This window comes from Anomalospiza imberbis, unplaced genomic scaffold (assembly GCF_031753505.1).
Source record: "Anomalospiza imberbis isolate Cuckoo-Finch-1a 21T00152 unplaced genomic scaffold, ASM3175350v1 scaffold_396, whole genome shotgun sequence".
NCBI lineage: Eukaryota > Metazoa > Chordata > Aves > Passeriformes > Viduidae > Anomalospiza > Anomalospiza imberbis.
In genome coordinates this window covers 33348-45817 of record NW_027100011.1, presented here as the reverse complement: position 1 = coordinate 45817, position 12470 = coordinate 33348, and the positions used below count along the sequence as shown (strand labels likewise).

General features: G+C 54.1%; 1 protein-coding gene across 1 annotated transcript in view; it reads left to right on the top strand.

Moving 5' to 3' along the window:
* The first annotated feature begins 457 nt into the window (after positions 1-457).
* The window catches only part of LOC137466684 (centrosome-associated protein CEP250-like), a 31284-nt gene continuing 19271 nt past the window's right edge, over positions 458-12470 (top strand). The window contains exons 1-5 of the mRNA XM_068178375.1: positions 458-543; positions 608-767; positions 1343-1646; positions 2274-2428; positions 3372-3713. Coding sequence (XP_068034476.1) covers positions 458-543; positions 608-767; positions 1343-1646; positions 2274-2428; positions 3372-3713 — 1047 coding nt within the window. The remainder of the gene's footprint in view (positions 544-607; positions 768-1342; positions 1647-2273; positions 2429-3371; positions 3714-12470) is intronic.

Sequence of the window (12470 nt, the reverse complement as noted above, 5' to 3'; positions counted from 1 at the left end):
TTTCATTTTCTTTACTTTTAAGACTTCAAACAGAGTTTTTCTGCAGAGAAAGGATTTGGGGGTAGCTCTTTCCCTCTAGGGGGTATTGTGTTTTTAGGTGGGTGTGTTGACACTGCCCGAGCTGCATTGTAAGGAGCTGGATACATCCATCAGCTCCACCTTGGGTCCTGTAATTTGAAGCCTCTGGGATGTGGATCAGCCTGGCCTCTGATGCTTTTTCTGGGCAGAACCATCTGAAGGCCCTGATTGCTGATCTAGGCCAGATTGCCCTCGGAGGCAGCCCAGCAACAAGAGCGGCTCTGTTGCATGGTTCCTCATAAAATGTGCCCCGGTGCCTGGAGGGCGTCTTCATTGCAAGACTTTGTTAGGTTTGTATTCACATTCCCACCTCAAAAAGAAGGTAGGGCATGTAGGCAGGAACTCCCTGTTCTTTCAGGGCCAAAAGCAGAGTAGGCACATGCTGGGCTTTGACTGCAGGGAGAACAAACAGCCAAGTTGTTTAGACAGACCTCATCAGACAGAGGAGTTTTTCCTTGAGGTGCTGCAAGTCCTGAGAGTTTATAAAATCTGATACCGTGTAGCAATGAGTTGCTTGCTTCCCTTCTAGGCTGATAGTGTCTCTGGAGGAGAAGAACCAGCGCCTCAGAACTCTGGAAAAACAGAACCTGCTTCTGAACTATCAGGTGTCTCAGTATCACTCTGCTCTTCAGCAGGCAGAGCAGCTCTCTTCTCACCGCGCTGGACAACTGCGGGAGCTCAACACCCAGGTAAGCTGTGCAGTGGCATCCTCTTCTCCAGGGACACACAACAGCACCTTTGCCTTGGAGGCCCCAACCTCTTTCCCCTCCCAGCAGCACGCACAGCTGCCGTCTTCTGCCCGGGGCTGCTGCTGCACCCTGAGGCCGAGGCTGGATCTGCTGTCTGCTGCCCAAGTTTTGCACCGTTCTCTCCCGGCTCCCAGCAGGAAATCTGGGAGGGGAGCAGCAGCAGACTCCTCTGGAGCCTCTGTGTCCCTCAGTTAGCAGTGTTGTCCCAGACAGAGTTGGTGCCTGTGCCGGGCACTGAGCAATGTGGGGACACAGAGGTGGCTATGGCAGGCTGGGCAGGGCACTTCCAGCGCAGCCATCTCAGCTGCTGTTCAGAGCTGCAGCCTCAAGGATGCCCATTGCCTCCCTTTCCCTCTTTTCTCTACATTGGTCTCCTTTGGGATCCTTGCTTTTCTGCCTTTTGGTTTGGCATGGTTTTTGTCTGAAATCATTTCTTCTTTGCTGCTCTCCCTGCGGCCCACTCTGCAGCCTCAGGAGCAGCCCTGTCCCTGAGGCTCTGTGCATCCATCTTCCAGATCCAGGCCCTGCAGGACACAGTGCTGCAGATGGAGGCTTCCCAAACAACTCGAAAGAAGCAGCTGCTGCAGACGTTTGAGGAGTCTCGAGCAGGCGAATGGGCTTTGAGGGACTCTGTGGACGTGCTGGAGGCTGAGGTGTCTGAGCTGCGTGTGAGGCTCCAGAGCTCTGAGGAAAGAGCAGAGGCCATGGCCATACAGTGTAAGGACGTGGAGCTGGAGCTGAGGAAGACACAGGCTCAGAGGGACCATCTCAGAGCCCACAATCAGGAGCTGCTGAAACAGCTGGAGCAAAGTGAGCAAGGTACAGCTTCTCCTCTCCCACCCACTGCCCCATCCTGCCTCACCTGCGGGGATCTCGCTGATGGCTCGCAGAGGAAAAGTGCCCAGAGATGGCAGAGGGGAAAAACAACCAGCAGGAGATTTATCCATCCAAGTGCCAGTGAAAGCTTTTTTTTGAGAAAGATGCTGTGGCTGCCAGTGCCATCCAGCTGTGTCATGGCTGATCCCGTGCACAGCTGGAGCCTTCCAGGTGCCGTGTCTGTGCTGAGGAGCTGTAGGAGGATGCCTCAGCTCGATTCCCCCAAACTCCAGGCCCTACCAGAGCCTCCAGGCTACTGGCTTCTCTGGAGCAGGGCTGCACAGGCATCCCCTCTCCTTTGTCTCTCTTGGATTGCTCACTCTGCACAAGGCCAAGAGCAAACACCCTTTCCTGTCCCTCTGAACCTTGCCCCTTTCATTCCTGCTTTTTTCTCTGCCTGCAAATTTCCTTCATTTCTGTCAGATTTGGAGCCCTTGTGGGCTCAGGGCCTGGCAAACCCAGGCAGGCAGAGAAGTCAGTGCTGTTGTCTCTGCAGGATGCACATCAGTTTGCCTTTGCTTTGCTTTTCCCCTTCTCCTTTCTCCTGTTCCTTCCCCCTCCCTGCTGCAGATTTGTGGGAGGCAGCAGTCAAGCACACCTCTCGAGAAACTGCCCTGGATGAAGAGGCCTGTGAAAGGCAGGAAGAGGCTGTGACTCTTCGTCAGGAGGTGGCATCTCTGCAGAGGAAATTGGAGAGCCTGCAGAAGGAAAGGATGGATGTGCTGGTGAGATTGGCGGATGCCACAAAGGGCCATTTCCTAGCTGTGTTTGCACATTCAGTTAATAGTTCTAAGGAGCACCTTTTTCCAGTTAAACTTCTCCAACTGCGTTCTTCTGAATAAGGAGGAGAAGATGTTGTAGTCATGTCAAAGCCAGTTAATGCTGAGCCTGCTGATTTTCCTCCATGCTGGGCTTCTGTGCCCTAGAAGCTTTAGTCCTCAATGTCCACACTGCCTCTATGGACATTGCATGCTTTGGGGAATTCCTCGTGTCCAAACCCATGTCCAGATTCCTAAATATCTGGATCTGGAAGGAGGGGTGAGAAGACCAAGTTTGCTGTGAATAGAAAGGTGTTTGGCCTTGGCCATCTGAGAGCAGCCAGTGGGGAGAGAAGAGAGGAAAGCCAAGTGCTGATCCACACCAGGACGTGTGCCTGCAAGGGGAGAACTCGTCCTGAGTGGCAGCAGAGGATGACAGAGGGATCTGGCCATTGCTGCTCCAAGAGAGGGCAGTGGGGCTCTCGGGGATGGAGCCATGGAAACTCTACACAGCAGAGCTGGAAAACCACTGCTGTCAGCCCAAGCCCAGGGAAGGAAATGCTGGCGGTGTTTGCTCTTCCCTTCCTCCCTGATGGAGAGCACATCCTCGTGGCACTGCCTAAATCCTGCTTAGCATGGACTTGAAATCCTGGCTGCAGTTCTGGCAGCTCCTCCCCAGAGGAGCACTGGAGTGGGGCTGCAAGAGCTTGGGGAAGGGCAGAAAGGAAGCTGGGACAGGCTGAGGGAAGGAGCGGTATCAAGGGGGGAAGACCAGCAAAGGTCTGCAGCATCCCGAGGGGCAGAGAGAGAGGGGCAGCCAGTGCCTGCCCCTGCAGCAGGAGTCCAGATCTGGTCTGAAAAGCAAACCGAGGGGGCGATAGAGTGACCCTTTTTCTCCCTGTTTTGGCAGCATGGACAGGAATTGAACCAGCAGCACATGAGAGATGTGGAAGAGAAGAATGAAATGCATGCAGCTGAGTTAAGATATCATAAGGAAAATACTCAAGAATGGGAAGTGGAGAGAGAAGGCGAGCAGGAAGAGTTGGAGCATGGGGCTGCTTCTTTGAAGAAATGGAGAGAGAACACCCAAGTACTGAGTGCTGCACTGAAGAAAAGTGAAATTGCCAAAGGGACTCTGATGAAACACTTGTACATCCTGAAGGGAAAGTCTGGTATCCAGGCAGGCACTGACATTGAGCCCCAGTCCACTCCAGGGTCCCTGAATTATTCCAGTGCTGTTTCCCATGAGGAGGTGGGTCTCTATCCCTGTCAGTCCAGGCCTGCTTGGGTAAAGCAGCCCGGGCTGCAGCAGGCAGCCTTGTCTGTCTGCCTGGCTCCAGCCAGAGACCATTGACTGCCAGATTGTTTCCTGGCTCGCCCAGAAAGACTGCTCCAGCTCTGGAGCTTACTGTTCCAGTCTGCTCCAGGCCAAAAGCTAGGCATGGGGAGCTGCTTTTCCTGTGCCCATGCAACACATGGGGGTTTGGATTTGGTGTGGGAAGTAATGGAGCAGGTGAGCAGAGGGATGCACTAAACCCAGCTGAGTTTTGTACTGAGAGGGCTGAAGAGCAGCTGCACTGCTGGTGCTTCGAGGATGCTTCCTGAGATGGAGATTCCTGAGGGACAGCTTCTGTGGTGTTTGAAATATGGGCATCATCTCCTCTCTAAATACCCTGCAGGCTGTTGGAGCACAAGTGGAACAGCTGTTACGTGGCTCAGGGACCATCCTGGAACCCAAGCAACCAATTGCATCACTAGAAGAGGAGAAGAGAGAGAGGCCTGAATTAACCACTGAGCCCAGAAGTGGCGAGCGGGTAAATTGGGCTTTCACTGCCTCTGCCGAGCCTCAGGCTCCTCTGGAACTTGGCACGTTAGCCCAGGCAGTGCTTTGGAGACCTCTGCTTGTTTCCTTGCCTCTCCCTGTCCCTGCTGTGGGCACACCCTTTTGTTTGTCCTCTCTCTTGGGGCAGCCCATGGCTTTCACAAGGGCACCTTCACTCCGCTGCCTCCCTCCCTGGCCCTGTGTCCCCGCACACACACTGGCCTCTCTTGCACAGCCCCCAGCGAGAGCTTTTTGCCCCCAGTGTTGTCTAGTGCAATTCAGGGTCTCAGAGCAGAGATCTCCTTGCCATGATGTCCACAGGTCTTTTTGCTCCGTGTTTGCTGACAGGTTTCTGTGACCCTCTCTCCCATCCAACGTGCAGGTGGAACCTGAAAGGAGAAGAAACAGAACTTTTAGGAGAGTGTTCCCCCCAGATTGCTTTACGTTTCCTGTCCACAAGCCTGCCTATCGAAATCGTCGACTTCTACAACAGAAGACTCCTCCAGTAGCTCAGGGAAGCAGCAGCCCTCCTGCTGATGCACAGCCTGTGGAGAAAGGGGTCAGTGGCCCAAATTTGGAAATCAGAGTTGGGTTCCTAAATCCCCTCGGAACTCTCTCTAACAGACCTGTGGTGGCTGGGGGATGTCCGTGGGAAGGCTTTGCCAGCCTTGAACTGGACCTGTTGATCATCTGAGCTCTGCTCTGTGTGGGAGCCTGTTCCCTTCCCCTTGCCCCAGGGCAGAGAGTTGGTGAGGGCTGGAGTTGGAGGCTGTGTCTGCCCCGAGAGCCGGTACCGTGGGGCTGCAGGTGCTCCTGCCAGCGTGGGCTTGTCTGAGCCGGGCCTTGTGCCTCTTTCAGGTGTCCCTGCTGCAGTCACAGCTGGCCCAAGACCGACAGGACCACCTGGAGAGCTGTGCAGGGAGCAGGCAGGAGACACAAGGTGCAGAAGGGACCTCCTTGCTTCCTGAACGACTCAGAGAGCAGCCAGGGTGCAGCTGGATGCAGTCTTAGACTTAGTCAGTAGTTTATGTTTAAAGGATAGTATAGGTGAAATTGAACCTTTACACAACTGTGTTCCATAGGATGAAAGATATATTTATAGAAAAATAAAGAGTTTATGATGATCATGATTAAACTAATAGATCTTTATCAGGGTTATTTACTACCCAGTACAGAGACCTATAACTTCCAGTATAGTGCATTATGTTTTGAAGCAACATTGTAGCAATTCTAGTCAAGCCAGCAAAACCAATTCTTGAAGATTGATGCTACTCACCCAAAGCAAGGACCACGGGCAAACATTTCTCTCAGCCTCAAGGCATGACCTTGAGAAGCATCCTCACTCCAGGGTGGAATCTGCAGAAGGGAGACATGTGACATGAACCACTTTGGTGAGAGCAGGAGAAACCTGCCATGTGTGGAGCTTTGTCATTTGTCCTTAGGAAACTGCAGCCTGATTATTCTCAGAGTCCCAGAATCTCAGGCCGGGGGAGGCTGGAAGCACCTCTGCAGGTCACCTTGCCCAGCCCCTGCTCCATCAGGGCCACCCAGAGCCAGCTGCCCAGGATGTGTCCAGGTGGCTTTTGAGTCTCTCCAGGGATGGAGACTCCACCACCTCCCTGGGCACCTGCACCAGTGCTCGGCCACCCTCCCAGTGCAGAAGTGCCTCCTGAGCTCAGAGAGCCCCTCCTGTGTGTCACTTGGTGCCCGAGGCCCCTGGAATGTCCCTGGCTCTGTCCCCTCTGCAGCCTCCCCCCGGGTATTTATCCCCAGGGATGAGATGCTCTGAGCCTGCTCTGCTCCAGGCTGGGCAGTGCCAGCTCTCTCAGCCTCTCCTCACGGCAGAGATGCTCCAGTCCCTCCGTCACCTTCATGGCCCTGTGCTGGACTCTGTCCAGTCTGTCCCTGTCTCCTGTACTGGGCAGCCCAGCTCTGGGCCCAGCACTCCAGGGCTGGCCTCACTGCTGTGGAGCAGAGGGAAAGGATCCCCTCCCTCCAGCAGCTGTGTCGCAGCTCCCGGTGCAGCCCAGGACGCTGTTCTGCATTGCTGCAGGAGCACATTGCTGGCCCGTGGGCATCCTGGTGTCCAGCAGGACCCTGCCAAACTTTAGTTTTTCAACCGGGTGGCCCCCAGCAGATACCGGTGCCTGTGGTTGTTCCTTCCCAAGGACAGGACTCAGCACCTGTCATAGAACTGTCACCCTTGTTGAACTGTCCCTCGGGATGGCAGCACTTCTCTCTGGCAGAGCAGCCACCGCTCCCGGTTTGTGGGAGGGCACCCCCTGGCCCCATCACCCAGTTTACTGACAAAGGTGTCAGCAAGGACTGGACTCAGCATTGTCCTCCAGGCTCCACCGCTAGACTTTGTGCCACTGACCTCCAGGGTTCCAAGAAGGTAGATTCTGTGCAAGGCGTCTTTGCTTGTATGCACAAATTCAGAAAGAATTGGCAGGATTTACAACAGGGATTTCTGCTCCATATCTTAAGTGGGAAAAAATGTAATGATCCATGCTCCCTCTCACTGGCAGTGGCTAAAGGAAAAGAGGTCCTGTTGTTGGTGACAGTGGAGGTCACCTGCAGAGGAACTGTGCCAGACTGGTGTGACATACAAGGTCAAGGGTTGAGGGCATAATTTAAAATAACTTAGCAAAGTGAAAAGCAGAATCACAACCCTGGGTGATAGGAGATCAAGTGAACCGGAAACTTCTGACCAACCTCATCTCAGAAAGGAGGGATGTGGAAGAAGAATCAAGTTATCCAGGGGGCGTGTACAGACATTGCTGTGGAAGCAGTTATGGAGTTAAGAGGAAGCCTGCCCTGCATCATGTGAGCAAGAATGCTGAGAAATGGGGAAGAAAGCTGATTACACACGATCTGAAAACTGGAAAGGCGTCCTGATTGTCAAGCCTGTAAACCTTGTGAGAAGAAGAACAAGCCGTCAAAAGGACGGATTTATTACAGGCCTGCAACCGCTTTTGAGCAAACTGCTGAGCACAGTTTCTCACAATAAAATGTATAAATAATGTCTTAACTTTGCAATAAACCCAATTCACTTGCTTCTAGCTTGTGTCTCTCACATTCATATGCCACAGCAGTAGGGAAGGGGGAGAATAGTTAGGGAGAATAGTTAGAATCTTAAGCCAGGCATACACCAGGTCTAAGGACTGGAGGAAGCTACGTCAGCTGTCCATTGTCTTCAGAAGAGCCTGGCCAGTGCAGGTGGTTCCTGAGAACTTCCTGAGAACTACAGCAGTCTTAAAGATGGGCACAAAGGAGGGTCTGAAGACCTACAGGCTAATCAGCTGCTTTGGAATCCCTGGGAAAGTGATGGAGCAAATCCTCCTGGACACCCTTTCAAGCAACTGAGAGAGAAGGGCATTGGGAACAGCCAGCACAGATTTAGCACAGGGACATGGTGCCTGGCCAACCTGAGCGACTCTGCAAATTACGGGAGACCAGGCATGGTGTTGCCCGACATTGCAAAACATTCAGCAGCCACGCAGTCCCCTTACAGCCCGACTGGTGAGATATGGACTGAGTGAATGGCCAAGGGAAAACCGCCCAAACCAGCGGGCTCAGTGCTGCTGGATCAGATGTATGAAGTGGCCAGGCTGTGGTGACACCACCCACTCCAGATCATCCCTGGAGCCAGCATTACTGTTGATTAATGACTAATATTTATATGCAGAGAATGTCTCCTCTAATCGAAGAAACTTTACAACAGGGGGTTTATTCCACCATGATCATACATATCACAAGGTAGTTCCTAGCTCATACATAAACATTACTTTTCATAGAACTATTTTACCCACCTCTGCCTCTTGCTGGAAGTCCCTTTATGGTCTTGGAGGGTCATCTAAAGAGGTCTCTGGTGGTCATATTCACAGTGAGCCCTCAAAACTGGAAGTGCCCTTGCCTTGAACTTCTCTTAGGGCATGCACTGTTGTTTCTTGTTACATAACTTTGCCACAAAACCCACTTGGGTGCCTTATAATCTGTTTTTCCACTGCTTCCAGCTCTGTTCAACATCCCGTCTGTCTACTTTTACATTCTTTTATCTCATTTGCTAGTTAGTCTTTAAGCTGTATTTTGCAACCAACACTTTCTGTTTTCCACGTTTTCTGTCACGGTGAGTGGCAGCAATGCGTCTTCCTGGCTGGAGCCACCCCCATTTCTGTGGTCCCTGCGGCTGACAGACATGCCACGCACTGATGTCATGTCCAGCCTCAGCTCAGCTCGCATCCCTTGCCCAGACAGGGGAGAACCACAGGCAGGAGAGGCAGAAGCCATGTGCTCAGGCTGCCCCGCCTTGAAGGCACAAGAGCCTCCAGCTTCTACCGGTCAAGGGTCAGGGCACCTGACAGTGAGCCTTCAGCACTGAGTGATGGCATCCCACTTCTGCAGCTTTGGCCCAGTCAGATGACCCTGTCTCCTCAGGAGCTGCCCTTTGACCTTGCCAGGGACCACTCAATGGACATGATGCCATGGCAGCTTGGCAACCCCTGGATTTGGCATCAACTATGGTGATGTTTCACCTCAGCATAGAATCCCCGACTGGCTTGGGCTGGAGAGACCTCAAAGCTCATCCTATTCCACCCCCCGCCATGGGCAGGGACACCTGCCACCAGACCAGGTTGCTCCAAGCCGCCTCCAACCTGGCCTCGGACACGTGCAGGGACGGGACAGCCACAGCTGCTCTGGGCAACCTGTGCCAGTGTCTTACCATCCCCACAGGGAAGAGTTTCTTCTAACCCTGCCCTCTGCCAGTGGAAAGCCATTCCCCTTGTCCTGGCGTTCCAAGCCCTTGTCCAAGGTCAGCCCTCAGCTCTCTTAGAGTCCCTTTAGGCATTGGAAATGTCTCTAAGGTCTCCCTGAAGCCTTCTCTTCTCCAGGCTGAACACTCCCAGCTCTCCCAGCTCGGCTCAGAGCAGAGGGGCTCCAGACCTTGGAGCATCTCTTTGGCCTCTCTGGACTCACTCCAGCAGCTCCACATCCTTCTGATGCTGGACCCGAGGGCTGGAGGCAGCTCTGCAGGTGGGGTCTCACCTGAGCAGGGCAGAGGTGCAGAATCCCCCTTGTCCCCTGCTGCCCACTCTGTGGGGCCAGCCCAGGACATGGGGCTTTCTGGGTGACAGCGCAAGGGGTTGGGGCACACTGGGACTTCTGTCCACCAACATGCCCCAGTCCTTCTGCTCAGAGCTGCTCTCAACCCCTGCCCTGCCCAGCCTGAGTCTGTGCTTGGGATTGCCCTGGCCCAGGGGCAGGCCATGTCCTTGGCCTCATACCAGCAGAGTCACACTGGGACTTTGGTGATGGTCTCTGGGCCTATGGCAATGACTCCAGCTCCTTGAAACTTTTAAGCTCCTCTTGCTGCTTCCCCTACCTCATGCTTTTCTTGAGAACCCCATGCTCCCTTTGGTACTGCCTCATCATCCTTGTCGCAGGTTTGCGTGGTCACATCCGGGTAGCAGGGGCCCGCAGGGTGACCCTCTATGAGAAGACACCAGAAGCTGCTCCCGTGTTGGGCAGAGCCGGCTCCAGAGGGCTCCAGGAGGGACCTGCCACTGGCTAAGGCTGAGCCAACCAGTGATGCTGGGAGGGCCTCTGGGATTAGGTACTAAAAAAGGGCTAAACACTGCTGTGCAACAGCAGCTGGCAGGGAGGAAGAAGATGGGAAAGCAACAGTGGATTTTGACCCATAGCCCGTGTAGGTGAGCAGAGGAACAGATCCCCAGTGCAGCCCATGTGAGGAGCCCACAGCACAGCGGGTGGGGATGCCCTGAAGGGATCTGCAGCCTGGAAGGAGCCCACGCTCCAGCAGGTATTGTAAAGGCAGGCGAACCCAGTGGGAAGAATGATGATGTCTGACTCAGTTCAGAAGGCTGAACGATTTCTTTATTATAACTATGCTATAATACATTCATTGACTATATAAAGGAGGATACTAAAACTACATGCTACTTTCTCTAACACTACTAAATCTAACTAACCAACAGCTTGTGACCCTGTTCTCCAGAGTCCAGACACAGGTGGATCCGATTGGCATCAGGCCCAAACAATTCTGACCAGAATCCAATCCAGCAATCACCCCAGGTAAACAACTCTCCAAACACATTCCACAAGGAAAAACAAGGAGCAGAAATAGAAACTGTTTTCTCCTTCTTTCTCTCTGTGCACCTCTAAGAAAAATCCTGAGAGAGAGAGAAATGTGCTTGCCACAAGCGGGCTCCTGGCAGGGGCTATGCTCTGTGGAGAGGAGTCCATGCAGGAGTTGGCAGAACACTGGAGCAGGCTGTTCCTGAAGGACTGGACCCCAGGGAAAGGCACCTTGCTGGAGCAGTTCTTAGAGAACTGCAGCCCGTGGGAAGGACCCACATTGGGAAAGTTGGTGCAGGACTGTCTCCCATGGAGAGGGGAATCTATGAGGAGAAAGGAGCAGCAGAGACAAGTGTTATGAGCTGACAGCAATCCACGTTCCCCATCTTGCGCACTGCTCAAGGGGAGGAGGTAAAAGAGTTGGGAGTAAAGCTGAGTCTGGGAAGAAGGGAGGGTAGGGGGAGGTGGTTTTAGGTTTATTCTTAGTTCTCATTTTCCTACTTTGTTTAAGTGGTTATAAAATAAATTAATTTCCCCGAGGTGAGTCTGCTTTGACTGTGGCAGTAATTGGTGAGTGATCTCCCTGACCCGTGGGATTTTTATCACATTTTCTTCTCCTTTTCAGTCAAAGAGGGGAAGTAATGGAGTGGCTCAGTGAGCACCTGGCTAGCCAAAATTGACCAACCACAGTTCTCCAAACTCCTTCATCACCACCTCCACCTTCAACACCCATTGCCCATGACTTCTTCATGTCCCTGACTCCACTGTCAGTGAAGGGTCTTCCAGCATTGCAGCATTTATTTTGCACTTTATTTACTGCACACTCCAGACATGCCAATGGCACAGGCAACTCTGTGATGTCCAGTGCTCTGGGCCCGCGTCTGCCACCAGAACTCCCCTGCCAGGGCTGGACAGTCTGGAATTGGCTGTGGCAGGTCTGTGGCACGCCCACGGCAAGTCCACAACAGGTCCATGGTGGGTCTCTGATGGGCGCCTGATGGTCCTTTGGCCCAGGTGCCGTGCGCCTTGGTGGGGAGCTGTCACTTTCTGCCCACGTGGTCCTTCAGTGTTACCAGCACTTTTTGTGCCCGCTTCAGGACCTCCTCCTCATCCACGCTGGGGAAGGCCTCACTGGGGGTCATGGGAAAGGGATGGTAACTCGGGTACTGTGTGGCCTTGCCGTCCGTGCCACGGTCACACAACCACTGCACGTCCAGGACAAGGCCCCTCAGCTCCGGCTCCTCCGCCTCCAGCCTTTGGGCCGTACCCATCGGCCCCCTGTGGCCCGCAAAAGCTTCACCACGGCAAAGCACGGCCGCCACCAGTGCCCTCTCCAGGGCCTGGTGCACTTTGAAGAGCACCCAGTTGGGGCAGCAGTGCCGGATGTCATTGCGGGCTGCCTGCAGGTCACTCGTGGCCTGACACAGCCAACGCAGGGCCTCGGGGACGGATGGAGTCAGGGCCATGAGCTCCTCACTGCTCAGCCAGGAGCCACAGCCTCCCTGTCTGTGGTGCTGGGCAGCACTCACAGGTTTGTATTGGACCCACACCTTTGGCCCCCTGACACCATGCAGAGGCCTCAAGGCTGGCAGGCTGGGAGCCTTCCATGGATCAGCTTCAGCCTCCTCCTGCAGCCTTTTCTCTGGCTCTGGTGCAGCACCCACCAGTGCCACGTTGTTCGCCTCCAGAACCAAGGCCACGTCCTGTGGCTCCTGGCAGACCAGCATTTCACGCAGCACGGACAAAGCCTGTGCCTCCAGCTGCCCACCCAGGATGTTATTGATCTCCTGTGCCAGTGTCTCCACGACCCTCAGCTGCTGCCAGTTCAGCACCATCTCTGCATGCCGGATGTAGAGGAGCCGCTGGGCACCACCAGACGGGCACACATAGATAACTTGTGACTGGGAGCTGCCCTCCACCTTTGCCCCACTGTGCACCAGCACAGTGCAGATGTCCTTGCAGCACTGCACTTTCACCTGCTCCACTGCAAAGCCACCATCCCCCTCCATTCCCATCGTAGCCTTGGGGGTCTGCCACTGCAGCAGGGACTCCAGCCCCAGCCTAAACCACGGGGATACCAGCAGGGTCTGG